The sequence below is a fragment of the Cyprinodon tularosa genome, unplaced genomic scaffold (assembly GCF_016077235.1).
Source record: "Cyprinodon tularosa strain WSP-4 unplaced genomic scaffold, ASM1607723v1 ctg54, whole genome shotgun sequence".
In the NCBI taxonomy this organism is placed as follows: Eukaryota; Metazoa; Chordata; class Actinopteri; order Cyprinodontiformes; family Cyprinodontidae; genus Cyprinodon; species Cyprinodon tularosa.
In genome coordinates, this window is record NW_024039274.1 from 1,382,036 (window position 1) to 1,408,878 (window position 26,843).

The 26,843-nt window shown below is 39.0% G+C and overlaps 1 protein-coding gene across 1 annotated transcript; it reads left to right on the forward strand.

Annotated features, from left to right (window-relative positions):
* Positions 1–3,001: 3,001 nt before the first annotated feature.
* Positions 3,002–25,413, forward strand: nsd2 (nuclear receptor binding SET domain protein 2). The gene is made up of 22 exons (XM_038304696.1): positions 3,002–3,150; positions 6,409–7,042; positions 7,942–8,527; positions 8,615–8,781; positions 12,407–12,640; positions 12,823–13,039; positions 14,098–14,207; positions 14,306–14,405; positions 14,540–14,655; positions 16,459–16,548; positions 16,679–16,805; positions 17,481–17,681; positions 17,768–17,947; positions 18,858–19,014; positions 19,104–19,306; positions 19,500–19,603; positions 19,680–19,949; positions 20,248–20,364; positions 21,090–21,231; positions 21,324–21,430; positions 22,866–23,061; positions 23,475–25,413. Exons 2-22 carry the CDS (start codon positions 6,437–6,439, stop codon positions 23,771–23,773), a joined length of 4,329 nt encoding a protein of 1,442 aa, XP_038160624.1. The 5' UTR covers positions 3,002–3,150; positions 6,409–6,436; the 3' UTR covers positions 23,774–25,413.
* Positions 25,414–26,843: the final 1,430 nt, after the last annotated feature.

Consider the following 26,843-nt stretch of genomic DNA (forward strand, 5'->3'; position numbering starts at 1 on the left):
CGACGTCAAAAACTATAACTTCCGGTGTCAAACTTAAAGCTTTTCCGTTTAGTGTTGGATTCATCCGAAGAACTGAACTGAACCATAAGATTTTGTTTATTTATATATTAGGGAATTTAATATTAGATATTGTTTAATTTTAAATACTAAAATGGAAATTTGGTTAAAAAATATATTATTTACATGGTCAAATGTTATGTAAAATGTATTTATTACCGTTATTGTTTAGGATCATTAACAGAAAATTAGAACATTAGGTAAATAAGAATGTGATTTATTAAAGAAATATAGTGGGAAAATATAGATTGAAAAACATTTTTTTCCAAGATTTATATTTGCAGCGGATTTCAAACACTGAGGGTTGTAATAAGAAAATATATCATGAGTTTTCGTTCTTACTCTTGTTACAACCAGCAGATGGTTCTCTAAAGATCTAATGGGTCTAAAATGACTTATAAAGTGAATCAAAATCAGATTATCTGTTAATTTATCAGTTATTGTAATTGACACATTAATTATCTGGCACAATGTGCAGAATGATCTGAACGCTTCACAAAGCTCCATATATAAGTGTGTGAGAGCATATGAGAAATTTTATATGATACGAGCTATCAGAAGTGATAGAGGCTATATTATGGTAACAATGTGTGATTTTATTAATATTGGGATTATATGTGTTCTGTTATATATAGACATGTGCCTCAGCATCTCACAGCAGTTTGGTGAAATGTTATTAATAAAATAAATATAATACAGGCTTTTTGCAGACACTCCTGTGTTAAAATAATACTACACAGAAATAGATTAAAGCACCCTGAGAAGAAAAAAAAAACTTAAATATAAAAAAAAGTTTTTCTTTAATTTTAGTTAAAAATGGGTTTATATATGTAGTTTGTTTTATACACAAAGTACAGTCAGTGCTAGTCCAGGCTATGAAAATGGTTGATGCTCCGTCTGATATCAGTAAAGATGTTTTTGAGTCTGAAATTGGTGAGTGTTTGTTTTTGTATATATAATAGTGATATTTTGTTGCTGCAGGGGCATCTGTGGGACTTCCTCTGGGGGATAGGATGTGACTTCAAGGGAGTGAGTGCTTTCAGCGCTGAATAAAAAAAAAGAAAGAGGGTTTTAAGATTATTTGTTCTGGGTTTAATGCTCCCAACCCATTTAAAGCATTGTTTTTTTGGCAGTGGATATGGCTTTTTTTTTTTTTTTTTTTTTTTTTTTTTTAGATATGTGCAACATAACATGAACCAAATAGATTTAAATAGAATGGATCTGGTGCAGCTTACATCCCACACTGTCAGGCTGAGACACAGTATGCTTTCAATTGCTTGTAAGCAGCTGAGAAGAGAAACAATGTGAATGTTTTAATGGTCTGAGAATGAAAACCCTTTGTTGAACTTTTTTCACCAGGTGATAGACGTTTACAATCCAGAAATGTTGATGTTTTTGTTTGGTCCATTGCAAGGCAGTTGAGAGTGAGGAGGGCAGGGCTAAGAACACAACTCAGCAGGATGTTGTTTTTTAAGATCAGTCCAGCAGATGTGCACTTCCCTATCCTCACCTCCTGGGGCCCATTGTTGAGAAAGGTTATTGTTCTTATTGTAATGGTATTTACTGTTTAAAACCACATGTTCATGCTTTAAATGCTTTCCTAATAAATCATCTTCACTGCAATCATTCCGTCTGTCCTGTGTTGTTTGGCTTATCCACAAAAAAGAACAGCTCCACACTGCAAAAAAGAGGCCGCTTAGGTCTGCAGATCCCAAATATTCTGGATATAAATTAAATGGAATGGTACCTTCGGGTTGATGCTGCACAGCATGCTATTGTTCAGTCTCCACATACAGGCCTTGTATAGTTAATGGAATGTTTTAGATATTTTGGGGTGGTTTGAAGGAGTTATAAAGATTATTTCAAGATTTCTGAGGAACTTTTTATGACATACATTTCGCCTTTCCTTTAATGTAGGAAAGGTCTAAAACCTTAGGGTGGATCAGTCCACATTAGGTTGCGTTAAAAATATGGGTCAAATAATGAAACAAAACATTTGTCCAAATTTAAAAATAAAATTAAAAACACTATTGATGTTTTAGATTTTGTCTGATATTTTCAGCTGAAGCATTTTGTGTATGCATTTAAGGTATGTAAATGGCCTTTTTATTTTATTTCCATCCACAATTCATGTCTAATTCAATTCAATTCAGTTTATTTATATAGCGCCAATTCACAACACATGTCATATCAATGCACTTTACAGTTCACCAGATCATACAATCAAATTGTTTGTCAGTTTTCTATCTATAGAAAAAACAGGCCGACCACCAACATCTATAAACAAAGGTGTTGATGGCAGCAGCAGAGCTGATATTTCTCTCCAAGGTGCTACAGCCAAACAGGAACAGACGAGGCAAAGCTACTATGAGAAAAGGCAGAGAGAGCATAATGTTAGAGATTGAACTAAGAGATTCTGCAGAGTGGAAGAATAGAGATAGAATGAAGCAAAATGATGAAAATAGGGGTCCCTATGTCCTCCAGAAGTCTAAGCCTATAGCAACATAACTATAGAGATAGCTTAGGATAATTGCGTGACATAATATTTAAAATATTTTTATCAGCATATTCTTTGATTTAGTTAGTTTAATCCAAAAATATGCATTTAGGCAATTAAAGAGACAAAAAAATATATTATATAGATTGTAAAATTATTCTTCACAGTTATTCCATATTTGTTTTAGTAAACTGTTCATGAGGTTGCTTGAGAGATTTTATTCAATTGCTTTCCTATTAGTCATTGAGATCACAGAGGCAAAGAAGTGGTGTATTTATACACACATAGTGACTGTAAACAGTAGTTTATGGATGAGTGGGAGAACAGAGAGATCACACTCATCCATGTGATGAGTTCAGCTCTGAGGTCAACACTGAGGTCAGCTCTTTCCTACGGTTGGATTTTTTTTGAAAGAACCGGTTGGATACTCGCAGCTCTCCTCGCGACCAATCGGAAGTGAGTATTTTTCGCGCTGGTCGGCTCCGGAGTTTGAGTTTCCCGCAAGCTTTTTTCACTCGTCTTGAATGAAATGATTCGCTTTCCAGGATGAAAACGAACATTTTCTCCCTTTAACCACACCAGAGGATATTCGACAGGTAAGCTTATGGACGCTGTCTTCTATGGCATTGTCAATTCGAAGATGTTAGCGGGGAGGAGTTTTTTTCACGGGACAGTTGTTCAGGCCGGGGCTTCCATTTTAGCATGCTAACGATGCTAATGTTAAGTATGCAGTTTGGCTTGGCTTCTATGGGATGCTAGTTAGCTCCGGCTAGCATAATGGTTAGCTTTCTTGGAGCAAGCTGTCATGGCGCCTACAAATTAAGCATATCTCTGAAATAATACATAAACATCTTAAATACACTAACCTACTCGCTATACTAACTTCCGTTATTTCCGTGCAGTTGTTTGAGCCCCTTTCCTCAAGTTAACACATTTTAGCACTCTGATGGCGGCTTTGTCTGTTTGCTGGAGTCCTGTGTAATGGCTGACTATTGATGGCATGAGATGCGGCCAGATGCTTGAATCCATGCATCAGTTCTTTCTCTCCAGGTTATAGTCGGAGCCTTTCTTGCATGACATGATGGCTAAAAACTGCTGTCCTTTGCTAGCCAGTGTAAGCGGCTGTTTTGACGCCAAATATAGTATGTTAGCCATGCTCTTATGTTGCTACTGACAATGTTATCCACGTTATAACTAAAGGTTTATTTTATTTTTCTAATTCGACTTGTAAAAACATTGAATTTCATCAGTTATTTTGACTCCAGTTGCTTCACTCCTGCTTGTCAGCTGCGTCAGTTTCCGCGGCTTTTAGGTGGATGTTAGCGGTAATTTACCACCCACTCAGAGGGTTTCTGCTGCTTACAGAGGAGCCATCGTTCCGCTTGGCCCCAGTCCACAGCTAGCATCTTAGCCAGTAGTCTCCTAAGACAACCTGTGATGAGAGAATTTCCGGATGCACTGACTGTATTGCCTCCCTTTTATGATGGATAAAACCGGACATAAATATGAGCACACTTCAGTATTTTTTGTGGTCAGCATAATTCTTATCTATTAACTTCAGTTTTTACCATTATGGAATGCAATTGGTTAAACGTTGTTTTGTCAAACAAGTAAATTTTTCTGTGAAATGCTCCAAACGATAATAAACTGTCTCCTCCAAGCTATGTTGAGAAAGGCCCTGAACAAGGTTGGATCTAGGAGCCCTCATACAGTTAAGGCCTCCACCACAATGTCACTGATCTTTCTTGTATAGGCTTTGTTCTGAGTTTTCCAAGATGTTTCAATAATGCTGGTTTAAAAAAGAAAAAGAATTCATCCGTCATATATATATATATATATATATATATATATATATATATATATATATATATCACTGTCAGGTTAATTGGCTTCTCTAGATTCTCCTTAGGTGAGAGTGTGTGTCTCTGCAATGGACTGGCGACCTGTCCAGGGTGTACCCCGCCTCTCGCCCGTAGACAGCTGAAGATAGGTACCATGCACCCCTTGCGACCCCAATTGGGGCAAGCGTGTCGGATAATGGATGGATGGATGGATGGACCTGCAACCTTCTTGCTGGAAGACTGCAGTGCCACCCACTGTGCCACTGAGCAGCCCTATATAGGGCTATATATATATATATATATACAGGTGCTGGTCATAAAATTAGAATATCATGAAAAAGTAGATTGATTTCAGTAATTCCATTTAAAAAGGGAAACTTGTATATTATATTCATACATTACATACAAACTCATATATTTCAGATGTTTATTTTGTTTAATTTTGATGATTACAAATGACAACAAATGAAAATCTCAAATTCATCATATCAGAAAATTAGAATATTGTGAAAAGGTTCAAAATTGATGGCCCCTGGTGCCACACTCTAATCAGCTAATTATATATATATATATATATAGCTATGTGTGTGTGTGCACCTTTTCTTCCTTTAGCACCATGTTCTTCTTTTTGACTATTGAACCAATGTTACAAATACATTTGTCCACTGTGAGATCAATAAAGTAAATTATTAAAGAGCCAACGGTGTATTTAATCTGATGTTTTTTCCTGCTGATGGGTTGAATGTGGGAAATTACACCCAAGTTATTCATGTTTAAACCCAAAATTTCACAAGTACATCTTGAAATATCTTTTGGTTTTGTTTTATGCCAAAGAAGACATATTTTGAATACTGTGGTGTGTTTTTCCTATATTGTAAGCCATTGTGTCTGCCTAGTAAAGTTATAATTTTTTTCACACTTTTTAGGTCCACATTTGTGTGAAAAATTTTACTCTAATGCTGCTGTAATGCCACAGTTTCTCCATAGTGTGACAATTAAGGGGTTTTCTATTCTATTTTAAAGGAAGCAATTGGTGAAGAACATAGAAGTTTATAACAACAAATAGATTTTCTTTAGTGAGGGCTGCTCAAGGCTGCATCCTCTCATTAACATTAGTACTACAAAGAAACATGTTATGCATGCTTGTAAATATTATGTCTTTTTTATTTGAGCTCAGTGCAGTAGGTGCTCACAGCTGACAGATGATACTAAGGAGGGCAGTTTATGATGGAAACAATAGTATACCAGTTCAGTTTCCCATATACTCCTTAAGCATTTGCTTTAGGGTATTTTTCTGCAGTTAAAGATGCGTTCAGTTATTTTAGTCCCTTCACATCATTTAGTAAAAAGCTGCCGCTTTGAAAAAAAAGCATACTGCTTTAACATCTTTTTGTGTTTGTTTGAATCCCATTTTACTTCCCTCTATCTGATGTCAGAGTAAAACATTTGATGCTAGATTAAAATAGAAAAAGATCAACCTTCAGGCTATTTAGAAATGAGAACTGCACTGCTTTGATTTGGTTATATCCTCCATTTAAGTATAATGAAGCATAAGAAATGTCCTTCCCATTCGATCATTTACTGGAGCAGTTTTCTGATTGCTAAGTTCTAAGTTGTGATAAGGAGGTCTTTGATCACTGATCTACTTAAAACCACTTGATGCACATGAAGTGTCTATAAATTACCACTGCTTGCACTTCAAACTGTGACACTTTCTCTTAGAAATAGTTTTACTCGTATGTTTTCTCTGAGCTCATATCTTTAGATTCTAATAATTAAAATAAAGGATTCATTAAGTAAATGATTTTCTTCATTTATGCATCAAGGCACACACCTTAAAACATGATCTGATTCTTATTTAACTCTTAACACTGCATCAAAGTGCGGTCTCAGCCCTTTGGTTTCGATACATTTAACGTATAAAGAAAACTTTTTTTGTTTGTGTCAACAGATACATGCTACTTATCCATAAAATCTGATCAAAGGGGAATTGAATCTGTTTTCCTCCTGCAGATCGGTGAGCCTGGACAGGTTAGATGGGATGGACAGCATCGGTAGCTCACTGCCTGCGATGCCTGAACCAGCCAACCCCATCAGCATGAAGCAGCCGCCTGAGTCCTTGAGTGTTCGTAAAGGCCGGGGGGACATGGGCAGCGACCCAACACTGCTGATGGATAAAGCCGCCGCACAGCTCGCTGCTACACTACAGGATGGTGTCCTCCAGAAGATGACAGGCCACAATCATAACCATAACCACGAGAGGCTGAAAGACCTCACCTCCCTGGTGCTAAACGGTGACCAAGACACTCTGCCCAATGTTTGTACTCCAGAACCATCGATGCTGAAAGGTGACGAAGCCCCCGCTACCAACGATGCCCATCAGCACAACTGCACACCTCACGCTGAACGAGAGTCGAAGGTGACCATCCCTCAGGTGGTGGATCAGCCACTGTTCGAACCAAATGGAACCAGCTTGGTCACAGCTACTGAAAGCGCTTTACCTGGAGCTGAAGACCGACAGGAAGTGAAGAAGAGGAGGGGGAGACCCAACAAACCCAAACCTACCATAAACTGTAGTTCCTCCATCATCGCTGTAGAGCCGCTTGACTGTCCAGAGGTTACTGAAGATATGGAAGCAGAACAAGAGGTTTGTCTTGTTTTTTTTCTGTTTCACGAGAAAAAAATCTAAGAAATAGAAACAAAATGTTTCTATTTTTTTCTGCTACTATAGATGCCTAGACAAGAAAATAAAGACATTTAAGAGCAGGTGTCCTAAAAGCCCATACTGTCTTCAATGATTATTATATTAATGTGTTTCCTAAAGTATTTCACTTTTAAGGATTGGAAGTATACTGAACAGACAGTTTTCTATGTATGAACTCATTTTCTAGACACAGTTTCACATTTAATAAATGCCCATATTCTGGCTGGTGTTGAGCTGGATGTGTCAGAATGCACTGTACAAACCTTAATGAGTCAATATTTCTTGAAATCGGTAAATGTTCCCTTGTTTTAAGCTGGTAAGACGATTTGCCAAAGGAATTATGTGATCTGCATTTAAAATTAGAAAAAAAACAACTTCATTATATCATTTAGGTGATTCATATATCTAAGTTTTTTTTTTTTATATTTTAAGGGCAGATATACTCCCTATTGGTAGATGTTCTTATTTTCCTGCTCAATTTAAGGGCATATGCACTTTTTAAGAGATTTTTACGTGCTGAAGAGCAGATGATGATTAAAAACAACTAAAATGGATAAAATTATAATGGAACAAATAGTACAGCGGGGTAAAACATTTTAAAGTCACAAAAAAAAACAAAGATATCAGATTTGTCTCTGATTCCAAATGTAGAAAATTAATCTTTACAGATCTGAGATCATATCGGAAAGCTGCAGTGTTTTCTATGTAGGATGTGACACAACTGGTTAGAGAACCAAAGCTGGCATAGTTAAAAGAACCTTAGGGAATTCAGGAAGTTGGTTTTTACATCTCAAGTTGTGTGTTTTTTTTGTTTTGTTTTTTTCCTTTTTCTGATCATTTAGGTGGGGGCTATTCCTGCTCTTCAGCCTATAATACAACCTCTTCAGCCCGTATTGGGAACTCTTCAGCCTATATCAGAACCCCTTCAGCCGGTAACAGAACTTCTGCAGCCGGTGTCGGAACCTCTTCGACCTGTATCCGATCCTCTCCAACCCGTATCCGATCCTATCCAACCCGTATCCAATCCTATCCAGCCCGTATTCGATCCTCTCCAACCCGTATCCGATCCTCTCCAGCCCGTATCCGATCCTCTCCAGCCCGTATTCGATCCTATCCAACCCGTATCCGATCCTCTCCAGCCCGTATCCGATCCTCTCCAGCCCGTATCCAGTCCTCTCCAGCCCGTATCGGATCCTTCCCAGCCTGTATCGGGATCTCTCCAGCCCGTATCAGATCCTCTTCCGCCCATGTCGGATCCTCTTCAGCCCGTATTGGAACCAATGAGGCCAGTGAAAGAGGAGCCTCATCCGTCTGTACGTTTCTCTGTTGGTGATCTGGTTTGGACCAAGGTGTCAGGGTACCCATGGTGGCCCTGCATGGTAACCACAGACGCTGAACTCAACAGCCACTTCAAACCGAAACAAAAGGGTGAGAAACAAAAAAGGAAACGGCTTTGGTTTTGTCTGCAGCATAAAGTAGTGACCATTCCATGAACATCGTCTTTGTTTATTTCAGCCACCAGCAGCAGGTTAGGGCACCTTTACCACATCCAGTATTTTGGTGATGCTCCGGAAAGAGGCTTCGTCTTTGAGAAGAATATGGTGTCCTTTGCTGGGGAGGAGCAGTATCTTGAGCTCAACCAGAGAAAGAAGCTTCCAGCCACCACTGCAACCCGTAGAAAGGTAACTTCACTTTAATTTAGTTTAAATTCAATTCAGTTTATTTATATAGAGCCAATTCACAACACATGTAATCTCAAGGCACAATAGATTAACTGATCTGGAAAACACCTGGATTAGTTTACCGCTTGAAATTTGGAATAAGGTAATAACTCAAAGGAATTTGAAAGAAGAGATTAAAATACTGAGATTGTGTGCATTTGATCCAGATTTCATACCTAAAAATCTAGACATAAGATTCAAGACCTGGAAATCCTGAGGATTAACAGCATATTTTATTTTACTATGTAAGGGGTCAGTGACCCGTTTTTAAAATCTAAAGACCGGCACAAAAAAACATCTCAAAACTCTATAATAGTTTGCCACAAACGAGGGGCATAACACTGCATGTAATGCAGAAATTGGAGAGGGAAGGCAATCTAACTTTAAGTGACGAGGAATGGGGGAAAATTTACAATGGAAAACTTCTAACTCAAGTCAATAGAGATAGTTTTGTTGGAAAAACCTTTGGAGATTCTTTAGCACTCCATTTCAAAAAAGATCCTATACCAATTCATCAATATGTTTGAGGCGATGCAGGGGCCTGTAAGCGAATCATTATCACATATTCTGGTTTTGTCCGATATTGTTACCTTTCTGGCAGGAGATCTACAATATTATGCAAAATGTATTTTAGACATATTAATTTTGAGTTTGTGTCATTATATTTTGCTATTTTACAAAATGTATTCTCAAATGACAAATACTTATTTCAGATGCTAAGTGCGGCTTTTAGAAAAGCTGTAACCAGGAAATGGTTAAAACTAGAAAGACCTACAGTGGATGAATGGTTTAACATTATTTATAACATCTTTGGGATGAAAAGAATTACTTTTGTTTTAAGACTAAAAAGATAGGATAGATGGATCAGATATTTCACTCTGATCCGCCCATCCTTTGTATAGCTCTTGTATCCATTTCCCCCTTCTTTCTCTTTTTTTTTTTAGGCCTTTCCTTTTTAACCCTTATGCATCAGTAAATTATTTACTTATTTTTTCCATTGTATAACTGAAGTGCACTCTAGCATTTTTTGGTCTTAGCCAAAGGAGTTTGGAATCTTTGTATGTTATTATTTTTTTTTCCTGTGGGTGTGATTGAGGGAGAAACAATCATCCCTGTCTGTATATCCTGTGGAATTGTGGATGTCTATCTAGACAATGCTGTTGTAATGAACAGATAGCTGGAGATGACTGGTGTGTTGTTTAACAATTAAATAACAATAAAAATAGAATTTGTTAAAAAAAACCAACTATTTGACTAACTGAGGTATTAAATTAATAATACCTCAGTTAGCAGTTTGACTTCAACAATTAAAGGCAGCTCTAAACAAAAGGGTTTTTAACTTTGACTTAAAACAACTCCGGCATTCAGCACTTTTCCATCCTTCTGGGAGTTTGTTCCAGATAAGTGAAGCATAGGAACTAAATGCTGTTTCTCCATGTTTGGTTCCAGTTCTGGGTGAACAGAGTAGGCCAGAACTAGAAGACCTGAGTGGTCTGGTAGGTCGAAACACTGACAACAAATCTTTAATGTGTTGAGGTGCTGGTCCATTCAGTTATTTATAGACTAACAGAAAGATGATTTAAAGTATATTCTCTGAGCTACAGGGAGCCAGTGGAAGGACTTCAGAACCCGGCTGATGTGCTCTACTTTCTTAGTGATAGTGAGAACACGAGCAGCAGCATTTTGGATCAGCTGCAGATGTATGATGGGCTTTTTAGGCAAATCTATGAAGACACTGTTACAGTAATCAATTATATTTAAGATAAATGAATGAATGTGTTCTTCTAGATCCTCAACAGTCTTTTAATCCTTGGGATGTTCTTCAATTGATAAAAGGCTGACTTAGTAACTGCCTTTAGTCCCTCTGAAGGTTCAGGTCTGAGTCCATTATGACACCAAGATTTTGGCCACATTCAGTGGTTTCTAGCTGTAATAGCTCTATTTGTGAGCTAACTCTGGATCTATCCTCCTTTGGTCTGAAGATTATCTTTTTTTTTTTTTTATTCATTTGTAGAAAATTATGGCACATTTACATACTGATCTGTTCTAAGCATCTAACCAACTCTCTTATGTGTTCATAGTCACTTGGTGACATTGTGATGTAAAGCCGTGTGTCGTCTGCGTATGGTAACTGATCTTGTTGTTTGTTATAACCTGAGCCAAGGGGAGTATGTATATGTTAAATAGAAGGGAGGATTGAGGAACCCCGCATGTGATTTTTCTAGTCTCTGATTTAAAGTTTCCTACTGATTCCAATGGTATAAAAATGTAAATTAAATTAACTTATTATTTTAAGCCCCTTTGCTTTACCACAGCAATAAAACCATCCGATTCCAGAAGTCAGCTTCTTCACTTGCTGCTTTTTCTTGAAATAAATTTATTTTCTGCTGATTTTTAGCAGGTAAAACAATATGCTATTAGAATGACATCATTTACATTTCAATAAAGAAAACTTGATATTCTTGTTTTGAGTTTCATAGTATCTGATTATATAAGAGACTTAACCCTTTATAACCAGTGGGGGCACCAGCATTCACATTTGCCTATCTGTATTTAGATACTTGTATAATTCCAATCAAATAAGACTTTTTCTTTTTTTCTCCAAGTCAAACCTGAGGGATAAAATAAAACACTTCTACTGACAGAGTCCCAGAGCGCAATTTTCCTCCAGAAACTTTAGTTATGATTTAGCAAAAATCCAATAAAGACGGCCAAAACAAATGTTATACTCCAGACCGCTGCAAACTTCCTAAATTGCAATATACGTGATGTAATTGGTAACTTTTTCGTGTTTTTGCTACCTGCCACTGACCAGGAAAAAACTGGAAGTGATGCATATTTTTCACGGGAGTTGAAATTTATTTCCAGTAAACAGCTGTCTTTTTTTTTTCCTCACTTGCACTTCTGTTTTCGTCTCTTCTCGTCTTTTATCCTAATCCTTGTTATAGTAGTTTCACTTCCTATTCAAACACATTAACACCTCAGATAATCAACAGAGACCAGCACAACCCCACGCACACTCGTGGAGCCGCAAAAAGGGGGACGCGTCTACTGTTTTTTACTTCGATGTATCCGATAGTGCTGATTCACTAAGTAAGTTTGCTGTAATGAACAGCTACCTGTTGCACAAGGAGCTGTGAGGCGGACTTGATCGGTCAGCAGGTACCAGAGACCTGTCAGCACATCCCTGTAGCCATTGCTGAGGTAGCATCAGTCTCCAAGGAAGACACACAGGGATAAAAACAGAAAATAAACATCACCCTAAAGTCACTGTCTGCATGGTGGAACATGGAGGTGGAGGTGTGATGCTTTGAGGGGCTCATCTTCAGCACGAACAGGGAAGTCTCAAAAGACTGGTGCTGAAGTCCGACTTTAAGCAGGATATTTTGGTGAAGATTCATCCTGGTCAGTCATTCCAAAAAAGAAAGTTAAAAACCATCCAATCGACTTTGTTGATTGGACAAAGTTGAACCCTTGATCTACCTCAACACAACGTTGAGGTAGATCAAGGGTTAGAAGTTCTTGAGCAAGCCTACAATATTAAAAAGTCCATAAACATCTAATTTATCTTTTGTCTCATTTGCAGAGGGTTACTTCCGTGCCACGCAACCTCCAGGCTCAGTGGAAGATTGGTGTAATACAGGCCAAAGAAGCCCTCAGCATGTCACCGGACAAACGCATAGAGAATTTTGGATTTATTTACGATGCCGATGGACCTCATCTAAACCCTCTCATTGCTGAAAAGTTAAAGGAAGATCCGACCAGCGAGATGTGCCAAGAGACAGAATCCAGGCTTAGCCAAGATGCCCCCTCGGTGCCGGTGAGTTCTCCTCAGCTCCTTCATCTCAACAAGTCTTTGAGCATACAAGCAACAATTTTTAAAGCTAAAAAAACAAACTTGTAAATATTTTAACAGCAGTTAAAAAGTGAATTGGTTTTACTCTTGACAGTTTGCAGTCTGCTTCAGAAAGCATGAGTTAAATGTTTTATTTTTCTCCCTAGAATCCCTTAGCTTTCCCTCCGGGTGCACAAACTGAAGCATTTGAACCACGGAAGAAAAAGAGACAGCCCAAAACAGCCCGACGGGCTCCGAAGTTGGGAAGAAGGAAGAGGACATCTCCGGTGAACAGGGTTCTTAACCCTACAAGGAGAAGGAAAGCAAAGCTGGTTGCTTCCACTGAGGACTCTGAAGACGCCTCGATTCAGGTTTCTGCTCCAGGTAAGCTGAAAACAAGGAAACTTTTTTTTATTTTAATCAAAATCCTGCTGGCTAGTAATTAATATTGTTCTAGGAATGGTTCTAGGAATATTTCTAGGAATGGTTCTAGGAATATTTCTAGGAATGGTTCTAGGAATATTTCTAGGAATGGTTCTAGGAATAGTTCTAGGAATGGTTCTAGGAATAGTTCTAGGAATGGTTCTAGGAATAGTTCTAGGAATGGTTCTAGGAATATTTCTAGGAATGGTTCTAGGAATATTTCTAGGAATGGTTCTAGGAATATTTCTAGGAATGGTTCTAGGAATAGTTCTAGGAATGGTTCTAGGAATAGTTCTGGGAATGGTTCTAGGAATAGTTCTAGGAATGGTTCTAGGAATATTTCTAGGAATGGTTCTAGGAATACTTCCAGGAATATTTCTAGGAATATTTCTAGGAATACTTCCAGGAATATTTCTAGGAATAGTTCCAGGAATATTTCTAGGAATGTTTCTAGGAATAGTTCTAGGAATGTATGGGTAACAGAAGCAGAAGAGCTTGCCAATATTGAAGATTTGAAATGTAGGCTGATATAATCCAATATAAATTTTTTGGCTGAGATCAGACTGGGGTGTCTGGTTTTAACAAGCTAGCAAGGCTTAGTTTTGGTCAATTTACAACCCTTTAATGACCAAGAAAAGTCCTGCGTGGTCTGTATCCATTTATTGAGGAACACATATCTGAAAAGTGGGGATATAACTTTACTGTTATATCCCAAAAATAAATTTAGCTTCACTGTGTGTCTTGAGAATGTAATAATTAATGTAATTTAACCTTCAGCTGTTCTGTGGAGGCCTCAGTAATGCTGCAAAGAACTAACAGAAGACCAGAGAAATGGAGACCATATTCTTTTCAAAATGGCCTTAATTTCCTAAGCTAACTTAATAAATCTTGCTTGTTGAAAAGTTAACGAAAATTAGTAACCTCAAACTAAATGATTTTCATCCTTTTTAGCTTTTTCCACTTTATTTATTGACATTTTTTTAAATTTAGCATTTGATTGGTTTTGGTTTTGGTTTTAGGGAGAAGAGAACCAAAAAAGAGGCCTAAAAGACCACTGACGGAGGCCGGGGTGGACAAGGATCAACAGCCTAAAAAGAGACGTAGAACCGTGAAGAAAGCAGAAAAACAGGTCTGTGCAGGAACTTCTGAAGCTGCAGCTTTGCAGTGGAGGATTTTTCACAGAGAACGTTTTCTGCCATCACACTCATGCAAAGTTAACTTTTCCAGGTCTTGGTGTCAGACGAGACAAACAAAAAGCGGAGAAGAAAGAAGAAAATCGACATCAAAAATCTTAAGGAACCGAGAAAACGAACTAAAAAGTCAAAAGGTTTATCTAATTTGAGACCACCATCTGATCACCCAATTTAAATTATATGTTTTTGTTTATTGATCAGTTTTATCTCTTTAAAATTTTGTTTGTGTCAAAAACATTATTGATAACAAATGTTTGAATCGAAACAGATGAGGCAAACTTGGAGAAACCAAAGCGGCGTAGGAAAAGAAAGCAGGATGGGGAGAGCCAGGCTGCAGCCTCTAAGGCCAAGAAGAGGAGGTCGTCTCCCTGTCCGGACACCGAGGTCAGTCAGTATAACATGTGGTACCCACAGCAGGCTGGGAAGATTTCTTTATTTTATGCATAAACTCCTCCTCAATAAAAGATTGTATTTCAATGTCTTCAGCCCAGAAAACATCTATGTCCAACTTTAGAGAGAGTCTGGAAATGTATTTCACTTGATTTAAGTGAAATACATTTGATTTGAAAAGAGGAGTACTTTCCCTAAATCCCTAAATATAAGCAGGTAAATAAGATGATCTGCCAATAAAATGAGTATTTATTTCACAACAAGGAAATACAGATATTGGATTTGTTTTTTCTTCTTTTAAATGTGAATCATCCCATTTCTTTAGCAGATTGTCTTATTTATCTTTTCAAATCAAGTGAAGTTACACTTATTGCAAGAAAAACTGATTTGCAGTAAAATCGCAGTTCAATTCTTAGATAGACGATCCCTCCACTCTTGGATGACATGAAAAGGCTTTAGGAATGTTGTAAATGTGGAGGTGTGAGCTTGGTGGTGGCGTACAGCCTAGAGCAAATCAGAATATTGATCAGTCATATTGATCATCAATATTGAAACAGAACAAAATTCCTCAAATGCAGTGATGCTAACTTTCTGTACAAAGTGGTTCTCCTAATTGTCAATCATTCTGGTGATATGTTTACGCCAGGCCGTCCTATGTGCTTGTCCCCATTTTCACTTACCGGTTGTGAGTAGTGTTGCGCCGATACCGATACCAGTATCGGACGGGGCCCCGATACTGCACTAAAATGGTGGTATCGGTATCGGCGAGTACTAACAAATAGGGTACTGATACCATTTCAAGAGCCAAAAGTTTCTTCAACTATTGTCACCCATTCCAGGTATGCAATAAAAAGTTCTACTGGATTCACTTTGTATTAGATTTTTTTTTGACAAAGCCATGATGGGAATTATTTTACATTATTATGGTATCGGTATCGGCCGATACTGCACAGCCAGGTATCGGGTATCGGTATCGGGGCCAAAAAATGGCATCGGCGCAACACTAGTTGTGAGTCTGTGAAGTGGAGAGGGCGGGTCTTTTCGCAAACTCGCGAAAATCCTCCACTATACCTTTAAGGCATACCTGTAACATTTTAAAAGCTGCAAAAATAAAGATATAATGAAACATTGTTTCACTTATTGTACATAGAGTGAAATGTTTCAAGTCTTTATTTCTTGTAATTATTAGTGATGGGTCCAGGGACACAGATACACCGGCGCATGTGTTGATCTCTAACAGCAAACCTGTCTGCGCGCTAATCATTTCATAATGTCACTTACGTTTTCTTTTTGTTACCAGAAACATCCTCAACAACTCTGTGTTTCCTCTTAATGTGATTGTGCATCATGTTTGTGCTCCCATGATAAGCCTACGAAGATTTAGAGTGTACAAACCACTCTATCAGAAAGTATTACCATATTTTGGTCTTCAAGCAGATGCCTCTGTCCCTGATTCAGAATCACCTGCCACTGCCATTTTTGTATCACGCTCTAAACCAGAACCAACAGTAACAGAAGCTCATGACAGGACAGGAAAAGGGAGCCGATTTGCCAGCGCTGTGCGCACAGCAACACTAGTGCTGTGGGGTGGAATTACCTGAACTGAGAGGAGCCGTTTGCTCAGACCAAAAGAAATGGGTGATTAAAAAGGCTGACTAAAAAATAGTCATCGACGAAAACAATTTCCTTTGACGAATTTTTCGTCAATATGTTGACTAACCGCGACAGCACTGTTGTTGACCTGATTTTGAGGAAGTGTCTGCTGCTCACTGTTTGATTCCTGGATTGTTCCTGCAGGGCTCTGCAAGCGAAGAACGGCCTGATTCCCCGAGTGACAGCTTAGACGGGATCAAGAAGGGAGAACGGAAGAAAGAGTCCGTCTGTCAGGTAGAGCTTCAGTGACTGATCAACACTTTGTTTTACTTTGTAGATTTGTCCTTTTCACTTCATCTGATCTGTTTCTTTTCTACCTTGAAACACTGAACAGTTTACATGGTTTGCTCTGGGTTCTCTACAGATCTGTGAGGTGGCTGGTGAGGACTTGGTTCCATGTGAAGGCCAGTGCTGCGGCATGTTTCACCTCCACTGTCTCGGCCTCACCCTGAAACCCGACAACAAGCTCCTCTGCCAGGAGTGCATCACAGGTGCGTAGATGAGAGCAGCGACGCAGGAGGTGTTGAACCATCTCTCTGGAGTGACGCTTTTAAAACATTGTTCCTCTGTGTTCTGGAAAAGTCTTTCCGTTTCTCCCTCGATCACCTGATTTATTCCTCCAAATGAACATAAATCCGTTTCTTTTCACCCATTTCTACAACCAATCGTCATTTTATCCTTCCCTCTGTCTGCCCCTGTCAGCCATCCATCTTTGTTTTCTACCTTGCTTTTATTAATTTTCCATCATTCTTTTCTCTTACTCATCCGTCTGATGACCCGCCCCCCCTCTGTTTCACTTATTGATTAAGGTTTGAACTTAGGATGTCTGTATCAATATCTGACATGAATATTTTTTATGGCCGATAACCAACTTTATATAATTTTCTACCTTTCGGACATGGTAAAAAAAACCCTAAACATCCATTGCTGTCATTGCTTTAGTAAAACAGTCAATCAGCCCAGGTTTATCCGACCAATATGTTTTAAAAATGACCAACATCAGCCTGTTTATTATGCATCCTCAGTTACAACCATCTGTTCTTCTCTAATTTGGCTTTAAATTTAAAAAAGTATTTTTAAGGAATTGAATCAGTGAATTTGATCGTGGAAAATTTCATTCTGCCATGAACCTGTTGGATGACTTTGGTTCTGGTTTTCCTTCTCAGGGCTCCACTCCTGTTTCATCTGCAAGCAGCCTGGCGCCGAGGTCCGCCGCTGCCACGTCCCTCACTGTGGCAAGTTTTACCATGAGGGCTGCGTCCGCCTCAACCCGCTCACTGTGTTTGATAACAAAGGCTTCCGCTGCCCTCTTCACACCTGCCTTAGCTGCCACTATGGCTGCCGCACCAAACACAAGGCTACCAAGGGTGAGGCTCGTCTGCTTTAGCTCAGGAGCAAACGTTAGCATTGGAATGTAGAAATAACGAGGTTATGATGGCGTTTTGCGCTGCAGGAAGGTTGATGCGTTGCCTTCGGTGCCCCGTGGCGTACCATGTGGGCGACCTGTGTGTTGCTGCTGGAAGCGAAACCATCACAAACTCGGCCATCATCTGCACCAACCACTTTAACGCCAAGAAGGGCTACAGCCACCACAGCCACGTCAACGTCAGCTGGTGCTTCGTGTGCTCCAAAGGTTTGACACCACACTAATAATATTTTTATAAAACCATCTTTCTTTCAGATGAAGTCGCACATTTCACTTCAGGAAACATTTCTATAGTTTAAACTCTACGTGCATATAATCATTGTATCCTCACTTTGTTTGTTCTTCTTAACACCAGTTTACTTTCACTTTGGGATCAATACGTTCATAATCAGAAACATCTGTTTATCCTCCCATCTGGCTTTAGACGTTATGAACAAGAACCTTATTGTATTTCAGTTGGAATCAAATGGATCAGAACGTTTCCTTTTTTTCTTTACTGATTTTCTGTTTTTTATTTTTATATTTACATAACCCTTTAAAGCCCGATCCAAGAATAAAACAAAACAGAAAATTAGTTTTTTTTGGTTTGAATTCCTTTTAACAAAATATGTAATAAGAAAAAACAGAAATACATTTTTTATATTAATAATTAATTACTATGCGATAAGTCAAGATTATTTTTTGTGTAGTCTTCTGCCCTCTGTTATCAAGTATATCTAATTGTGTGCAATAGGATTTTGAGCAAAGTTTTTACCATTAAATTATGCAAAAGGTGTCAGACACAAAACATTTCAGAAACCGTATGTATCAAATATGATACATTTGGCATTACAGGATTAATTTCCGATGTGCCTATGTGTTTATTCTTAATAACTGGACGTTGAACCATGGAAGCACAGCTACATGCTAATTATTTTCAGGCCCCAACTTTGCTAGATTTTGTTGTTTTTAGATTTTAGAATTGGGTCCGAATATGTGGACCGAGATAATATTTCTGTGAGACCTTTGATGTTTAAAGGAAGCTAAAATAACAGAATTGACTTGATATTTCTGCTCTGGGTCGTTCCTCCACTCTTCTGTTTTACCTTAAACCTGGCTGCATCTCCTTGTGTTGCAGGAGGACAGCTGCTGTGCTGTGAGTCGTGTCCTGCAGCTTTTCACCCCGACTGCCTGAACATCGCCATGCCTGATGGCAGCTGGTTCTGTAACGACTGCCGAGCCGGGAAGAAACCAAAGTACAGAGACATCATATGGGTCAAACTGGGGACATACAGGTAGGAAGAACTGGTCAGGGTTTCCTGTTCTGATAATATCACGATTCAAGTGAATGACGATCTGTTCCTTTTTACATTTGTTTGGTTAGATGGTGGCCAGCAGAGATCCACCACCCTAAGAACGTTCCCACAAACATCCAGCACCTCAAACATGAGATCGGAGAGTTCCCCGTGTTCTTCTTCGGCTCCAAGGATTACTTCTGGACCCACCAGGGTCGAGTGTTTCCCTACATGGAAGGTGACAGAGGTAGCAAATACCAGAAGAATGGAATCGGCAAAGTCTTTAAGAATGGTAAATATGTAGAGATTCATTGTTTTTAATGCTTTACTCTTTATTTTTGACTTGAAATAAATTCAGCTGGAACAGAACTTCCTTCTTATTCTCATTAGATCGTAAGAAATGCAGAAAGTCTCTCATTTAGAGATGTTTTTAGCATTCTGGCATATTTATAAGGCATTCCTGAGCTGTTTCTATTTGTTTCCAGCTCTGTCTGAGGCTGAGGCTCGCTTTAAGGAGATGAAGATGAAACGAGAAGCCAAGGAGGCACAGGAGAACAGCCGGAAACCGCCCCCATATAAGTTCATCAAGGTGAGCTCTGTTTCATACATTTCTACACAGACCTCCCTCTGCAGGAGGTTACATTTGTACATGTTTATGTTTGCAGGTCAACAAGCCTTTTGGCAAAGTCCAGGTCTACACTGCAGACATCTCTGAGATCCCCAAGTGCAACTGCAAGCCTGCAGACGATCGTCCGTGCGGCTTCGAGTCTGAATGCCTGAACCGCATGCTGCAGTACGAGTGTCACCCCCAGGTGTGTCCCAGCGGGGAGCGCTGCTGTAACCAAGACTTCACCAAGCGCCTTTACCCGGACACCAAGATCATCAAGACCCCTGGAAAAGGCTGGGGCCTGATAGCTCTGAGAGACATCAAGAAGGTATGGAGGTCAAAGGTGCTTCAGATGCATAAAACACAACTTTATTAGCTCTTTTTAATCAATGGATTTTAATTCTAATGGCTTTTAAAAACCTACTTCTCAAACAGATTTACTTTTATTTAGATTCCTTTGATTGTTAATCATTAAAGCTCTTAATAACACAGATTTTGATTTCATTCCCTGAGCCTCTGCTGTGTATTTTATCATAGTGTTAAAGTTTGGCACTGATTCCTGACGGCCGCTCAAGGTTAACCTTTGAGTGTAACTTTAAGTCATGAATATGTTTACTTCTAAACAGGGTGAGTTTGTCAACGAGTACATCGGAGAGCTGATTGACGAGGAGGAGTGCAGGGCGAGAATCAAGTACGCCCATGAAAACAACATCACCGACTTCTACATGCTCACCATCGATAAGGTGAGCGCCGGTCCAGCTGGGGCGTTTCTATTGGTCTGTTCTCTAGCTATGGTTATTTTTGTAAGACCCACCCTCTCCACTTAAAAAAAAAAAAATTCACATGCACAACCCTGTATCCGCTCCCGAGAGGGAACCGCTTATTAAACGTGTCTGAGAGCGTGCACAAGCCCATTTCTCCTCGTGCACGCTCTGTTTAAAAGTTGCTGTTTGAATCGTTCATACAAACTCAGTTTCCAAAAGATTTGTAATTTTCCCACTATGTCAGACTCGCCACCGGAAAGTGAAAATGGGGACGAGCACATAGGACGGCCTTACGTAAACATATCACCAGAATAATTGACAGTTAGGAGGATCACTTATTTTGATGATCCACCTAGAAAAAGATCATCCTCCACTAAACCTTTAACTGATTCAGAAGGCCCAATGAAGTTAGCAGAGAAGTCCTTCTGCTCTGCGGTGAATGGGGGTGTTGTTTTTCTGCAGCAGTGCCCGTTCTGCTGGGAGCTACACAAACGGAGCAGTATTGAATTGGGAATGTTGCATTGAGAGTGGAATGTAACATCACAGTATCAATACCTCAGATATTCAAATGATGACCTGATGGTTCAATTTAAATATAAGAAAATCAAAAGACAAAGTGTGAATAAGTGGTATAGAGGATTAGTTCTAATGTTCTAAAAGCATCTGATGGATTAACCTTTATCGGCTTCTCTTTGGGCTTCAAGGACCGAATCATCGACGCAGGTCCGAAAGGAAACTACTCTCGGTTCATGAACCACAGCTGTCAGCCCAACTGTGAGACTCAGAAATGGACGGTCAACGGAGACACTCGTGTTGGCTTGTTTGCAGTCTGCGACATACCGGCAGGTGAGACCAGTTCCCGTCATGTTAGTCACTCGGATGTAAGGAAAGTCCCTTCTTTCCTTCACATTAACTGGATTAAATTTTTTCTCATTCAGGAACAGAGCTAACGTTCAACTATAACCTGGACTGCCTCGGTAATGAGAAGACCATCTGTCGCTGCGGGGCTCCCAACTGCAGCGGCTTTCTTGGTGATCGACCGAAGGTGAGCGATGAAGCTGCTACGGTTGAAATACAAACACGGGTCAAAACTTTAAAACCAAACATGTGTTCAATTGCATTCAGTTATTTTAGATTGTGTGAATTCACAATACATTTCGCCTTAAAGTTGATTGAAAATCTTATTTTTCATTGTCATCAATACAGATTCCAGGTTAATTATGCATTTTTTTAATGAATCTTAGCTGTAAGCCTGCATTGAAAAACATTTAATGAAGAAATAAGTATATTTGCCCTTAATTTAAGTAGGAAAATAAGATCTGCCTGTGGCAGTATTTTTGGCCTTAAAAGATATAAATTTGAAAAAGACATCTTGTTCTTTACACATAAATATCTATTGGCAAATTGCCTTATCTGCGATAGATTTACTTAAATGTCGCTTTTTTGCACAGTGACGGCTCTATTTGGTCCAACTGCAGAGGGAAAGAAGTTATCATTTTTTATCGAGTATCGGTTCTTTAGTTTGACCTGCTTTCCATGTTGTAGTGCCGCCATCATTCAGAAGAGGGCGCTGATGCTCAGCCCAAAGCAGAGCCAAGTTATGGTTGTAAAGGAAATAATTGTGCCAGAAAAGAAACGTGAAACAATCTAAACAGTTTACAGTGCAGGATTATTTTACAGTTTATTGGCAACAAGGATGCAGAATGCACTTTATGGTTCTGAATATAAACACTGGATAATAGCTCCTTAGTAGAGCCTATTGAGCCATCCTGCATTATGAAGCAGTGGTAACTTCTTTAAGAAACCTTTGGTTATCGGACTATTAATCAATTAAGCGACAAAATAATCAACAGATTGATAGATTTGCAAAATAATCGTTATTTGCTGCCGGGTTCCCACCGGTTACCTGGCTGCCCAGGTCCAGGCGGTTACCTAACGCTGTCATTGTCTCTGTGGAAAGATAGGAGCCACATTGGGGATGAGAGGGGGGAAAAAAACATATTTCACATTTTATCCTTGACAGGATACAGTTTGAAAAAACCTTGTGCGAGGTTTTTTGATTTTTCAAAAAACCTCGCACAAGAAATGGAGGTTTCTGCGGAGGGGGCGGGGACGTCTTTTTATTCACTTCGACACCTATGCATACGACCTAGTTTCGAAGTATAAATCAGCCTTTTGTTTTTATGAGTTAATGCACTTCATTGAGGCGTTTCAACATCCATCTGAGAACAACCAGAACCACCTGTTTAAAATCCCTGCTGACGGCACTAAACGTCTCTCCTACCGCTGATTAGCCTAAAACAGAAAACTGTATCACGTTTATCGACCTCTTTATTAAAACATGGCGGCATGTAAAACATGACAGTATTTCAGTGCGACAACTTTCAGTATAAAGCTTAACATCTCTATTCATGGGATAAGGTGAAAATAGCTGACTTTTTGGTGCTTTTTTTTAAAACAGTTTTCTTTCTCCTTGACAGAATTCAAACGGTCACACGGAGCCAAAAGGGAAGCGGTTAAGGAGGAAGTATAGGAGGAGGAAAAGTGAGGGAAAGAAAAAGTCTGAAGACGAGTGTTTTCGCTGCGGTGATGGAGGACAGCTGGTGCTCTGCGACAAGAAGAACTGCACCAAAGCTTATCACCTGTCCTGCCTAAACCTCACCAAGAGACCCTTCGGTGAGCCGAGTCTCAGACTTCACACATCTTCAGCTTTTTGTTTAGCAGAATCCCTGATAATGTAACCAAGGGGCTGACATTTTCCCCAGAAATCTTCAAAGTTGTAAGCTTTACAAACATGTTTTGTTTTTAAGTATTTTCTCCCTTTGTTTTTCTTCCTTTTTTTTTCTTTGAAATAAAAAAAATGCATTTAGAGATTTGTGAGACTAATCTGTATACAATAACATCTACCAATTGATTTTTACTTAGATAAGATTAAACTATTGAAGGTTTCATTTGATCTTATGACAACTGGCAGCTTTTTAAGGACCGGTCATATGATTGGCCACAAACCTGCAGCGTTTGAAGCCTTAGCATAAATCCTTTTCATTTGTCCTGTTTTCCATTAAACATCTGCTCTTTGCTCCCCACAGGCCGCTGGGACTGCCCCTGGCATCACTGCGACATATGTGGGAAAAACTCTGAGGCCTTCTGTCAGCTCTGCCCCAACTCCTTCTGCAGGGCTCACCAGGAGGGGGCGCTGCGTCCCTGGCCCCCAACAGGAGAGCTGTGCTGTTCCGAGCATGAGGAAACTGAGGGAACCTCCACCCCGGCTCGGATTGTTAACTCTGAGACAAACGCCACAGCGGGCGGCCGTTCTAAAGGCTGCAGGAAGCCTGATGGAGCGGAGAGCAAAACCGAAGGCTCCAAGAGGAAAACAACAGACGCCTGAAATGACATACAGAGAGATGGACGCCTTCTCCACAGAAACCGAGGCACTGTATGTAATCATAATCAGGGAAAGGTGCTGACCTCTCACACTCAGCAGTGATCTTTAGCTTCCATGTTCATTTTTTTTTAAATCTTTAAATATTTTCAGGTTTTCTTGTACTAGTCTGCACTGAGATGTCCATCTGTGGTAAAGCACAAATCAGCAAAGCGACAACTGCTGACTTTCTACCAGCCAAACATTATCTGTTACTCGATTGTCAGAAAGGCAAAGCAAACTATTTCTGAAAGCTGATCCACATGGCAGATAGGATCTCAGTCCATGCCCTTTCAGAGTTCTATTAGTTATATATCTATGTTTATATCAGACATACCAAAATGGTGGTTACTGTAATATAGTAAGACACCAGACAGGTTGCCAACGGATAGTTGTTTTTGTTTTTATTTTCATTTTTAGATATACTCTATATGTTCCAGATGTAACATGAAACAGCAGGACACTATGGATGGGCCTCTGGAGTTCTTTGTGTAGCCATAGATCACATGTACGTGTAGAAATATTTGTTTATTTACCACCTGCTGTTTTGTTTTAGCTCAGTTTTTTATTTTATTTTAATATTTTGTTTTAATAACAGCACTGGAAAAAAAATCCTTTCCAGAATAGCAGGGATTACGGATTATAATGAAGAAAAGTCCTGTTAAACTGGTCTGAAACAAACACACTACAGGGAGGTTGATTATGGGATGTCAGAACCCAAGGTGCTTTACATCGTTCTGTGTCTTTAAAATGAGGTAGAGGATCTTTATTTTTTATCTTGCCGCCAACTTTGACCGGGAGTTCTGCTGATTTCGTAAGTTCTCGATCTTCTGTTATTTTTGTTTTTCCTCAGGAGGTTTTGGTCTCAAATTGTCACTCTGTTTACTGTTGGATAGTGAAACACTGGCCCCTCAGGCTGATGCTGTTTATCATCGAATTATGACGTTTCTCCTGATTTTCTAACTTGAAATAATAGAACCTTTACGCACACTATGGGTTTCACTCATTTCTGTCCCAGCTTCACTTTGAGCCACTTCCTGTTTTCAGGGCGTCAGGTTGTGAACCTGTGTGACCCGGTGTGCTGACAGGTACCAGCCCAAAGCAGAACACGACCTTCTAAGGTCCATATAGATCTAAAGCAGAGAGAAAATCAGATAAAACATGTTTTTTTCAGGATGTTAATCATTTAGAACTTAAAGTTTTTATTAATCGAATGCGGGATTAGATGAGCTGGGATTTAATCACATGGTGCTGCAATCCCCCCTTTACCTACCTCCTTGTCAATGTGAACTTCTGCAGCACCGGCCCATCACTGGCCTGGGGAAAAAGGGGGAGGGGCTAAATGTTTTCCAAAATGAGAACAGAACAAAGTTTTGTGGAGCAGAATGTTTCCCCGCCACTGCGAGTCTTTGAAGGGAAACAAAGCGGGCGCTTTGCTGAGAGTTCTGCTGATTGGACGCCTTCAAACCACTGCTTCACATCGTTAAGTGCACATTATGTCATGTTTAATATCTCAAAAATACTTAAGAATTTTGATGAGCTAATTTTATGGGCATTCCCCCTTCTGCTTCCCAGATTTCTAATCTTTTTGAATGGCTGCACCTTTTTTTTTTCAACTAATGCGAATGCGGACTCATCCACTGGTGCAGCAGTTCCATTTAGTCTTCATCCTAACCCTGTGTTGAGTGAATGTAGTCCAGCCAGTTGTTTTTTTTTTTTTTTTTTTGTAAGCACTGTAATTCCCTGTAGAGCTGAAGTGTCATGTGTGTGTAGACCTTTCATTTTATAACTACTGTCATAGAAAACCAGAGACTAATGTGTACATAATGTATAAGTGGTAATAGTGATTCATTTATTGTAAATATCATACTATTTCTTGGCCTTTTTTTTTTTTCTATGCAGTGCTGAAACACTTGTGCAGGATCTATTGTTAGTGAAACATGCAATAAAGCGATGAAACCGTTTAAATTCTGCCTAGTTTATTGAATGCCTTTCATGCTTTACCTATAAACTCACTCAGCATTGATGGAGATATGAGATAAAATTTTATACTAGTCCCATTCAAAACAAAACAGTGTTATAGAGAGCAATAATGGAAATTCTGGATAGTTAGACTCAGAGCCATATTGATGACTCCTAAGCCTAGTTATACAGCAAGAGTTAAACTTTCTGAATATATGTTAAAAAGGCTTGCCGTACTCCAAACTATTGTTTTGCAAATAGATTAATCTTTTTTTTTTTTTTTTTATAATTGGATAGCCAAAGGTTCCTTAACCCTTTATAGGGCACCCAGTGAAATACTTTGAAAATCCAAATTTCAAGCCAATAGTGTTATTGGAATCCAGGACAAGACCTTATTACCTTTGTAACATGCAAAAAATATGGATACTTTGATGGAAAAAAATGAATGTCAATGTAATAAAAAGAAAGGCCAACTTGCCTGAATATATTAAGAAAAATAACAAAATTGAACTTCTATAAGAAATTTAAGAAAAACTGAATGGGCATTAATACTGATACTGGCACTTACATTTTTTATTTATAAACCTAAATATGATTGTTAACTAGGCTTATTAACTTCACTTTTTGCGTTTTATTTACTAAACTTTTTTCATCTTAATTTCCAGTAGGTAATATATCATCCAAGGGCTCATCTAATTGGTCAAATGCCAAAATAAGATGTACAGCCATGTAGCAGTATCTGTGCTGAATGGCTGGGTATAGATCTTGTGCTTCTAGACCTCACTGAGCACTAGAAGTCTTGCATACCCCTAACTCACTTTTTTAGGGTTATGCAAGTGATCAAAAATGGTAACTTGTGCTATGAAGTGTTACAGAATTTTTTTTTTTACGAATTTAAAATGGATAAAACTAAAACTTTTCCACTTGAGTTCTGGATAGAGCGTATTGACAGAGGTTTTTTTTCATCAAAAAAAGTAAAAAAAAAATTTGCGATTTTGATATTACTGCTCTAATTGGGTTGCTGTCAGCTAAAAGCATGTTTTAGTCTCCATGCTCCAGTTAATTACTAAATTAG

Excerpts from the sequence above, each read along its gene's own strand:
- nsd2 (XM_038304696.1), top strand. The coding sequence starts at position 6,437 with ATGGACAGCATCGGTAGCTCACTGCCTGCGATGCCTGAACCAGCCAAC. Across the intron at positions 13,040-14,097 it reads GATTCAGGTTTCTGCTCCAG|GGAGAAGAGAACCAAAAAAG; the intron begins GTAAGCTGAAAA and ends TTTTGGTTTTAG. Across the intron at positions 23,062-23,474 it reads CCTCACCAAGAGACCCTTCG|GCCGCTGGGACTGCCCCTGG; the intron begins GTGAGCCGAGTC and ends TGCTCCCCACAG.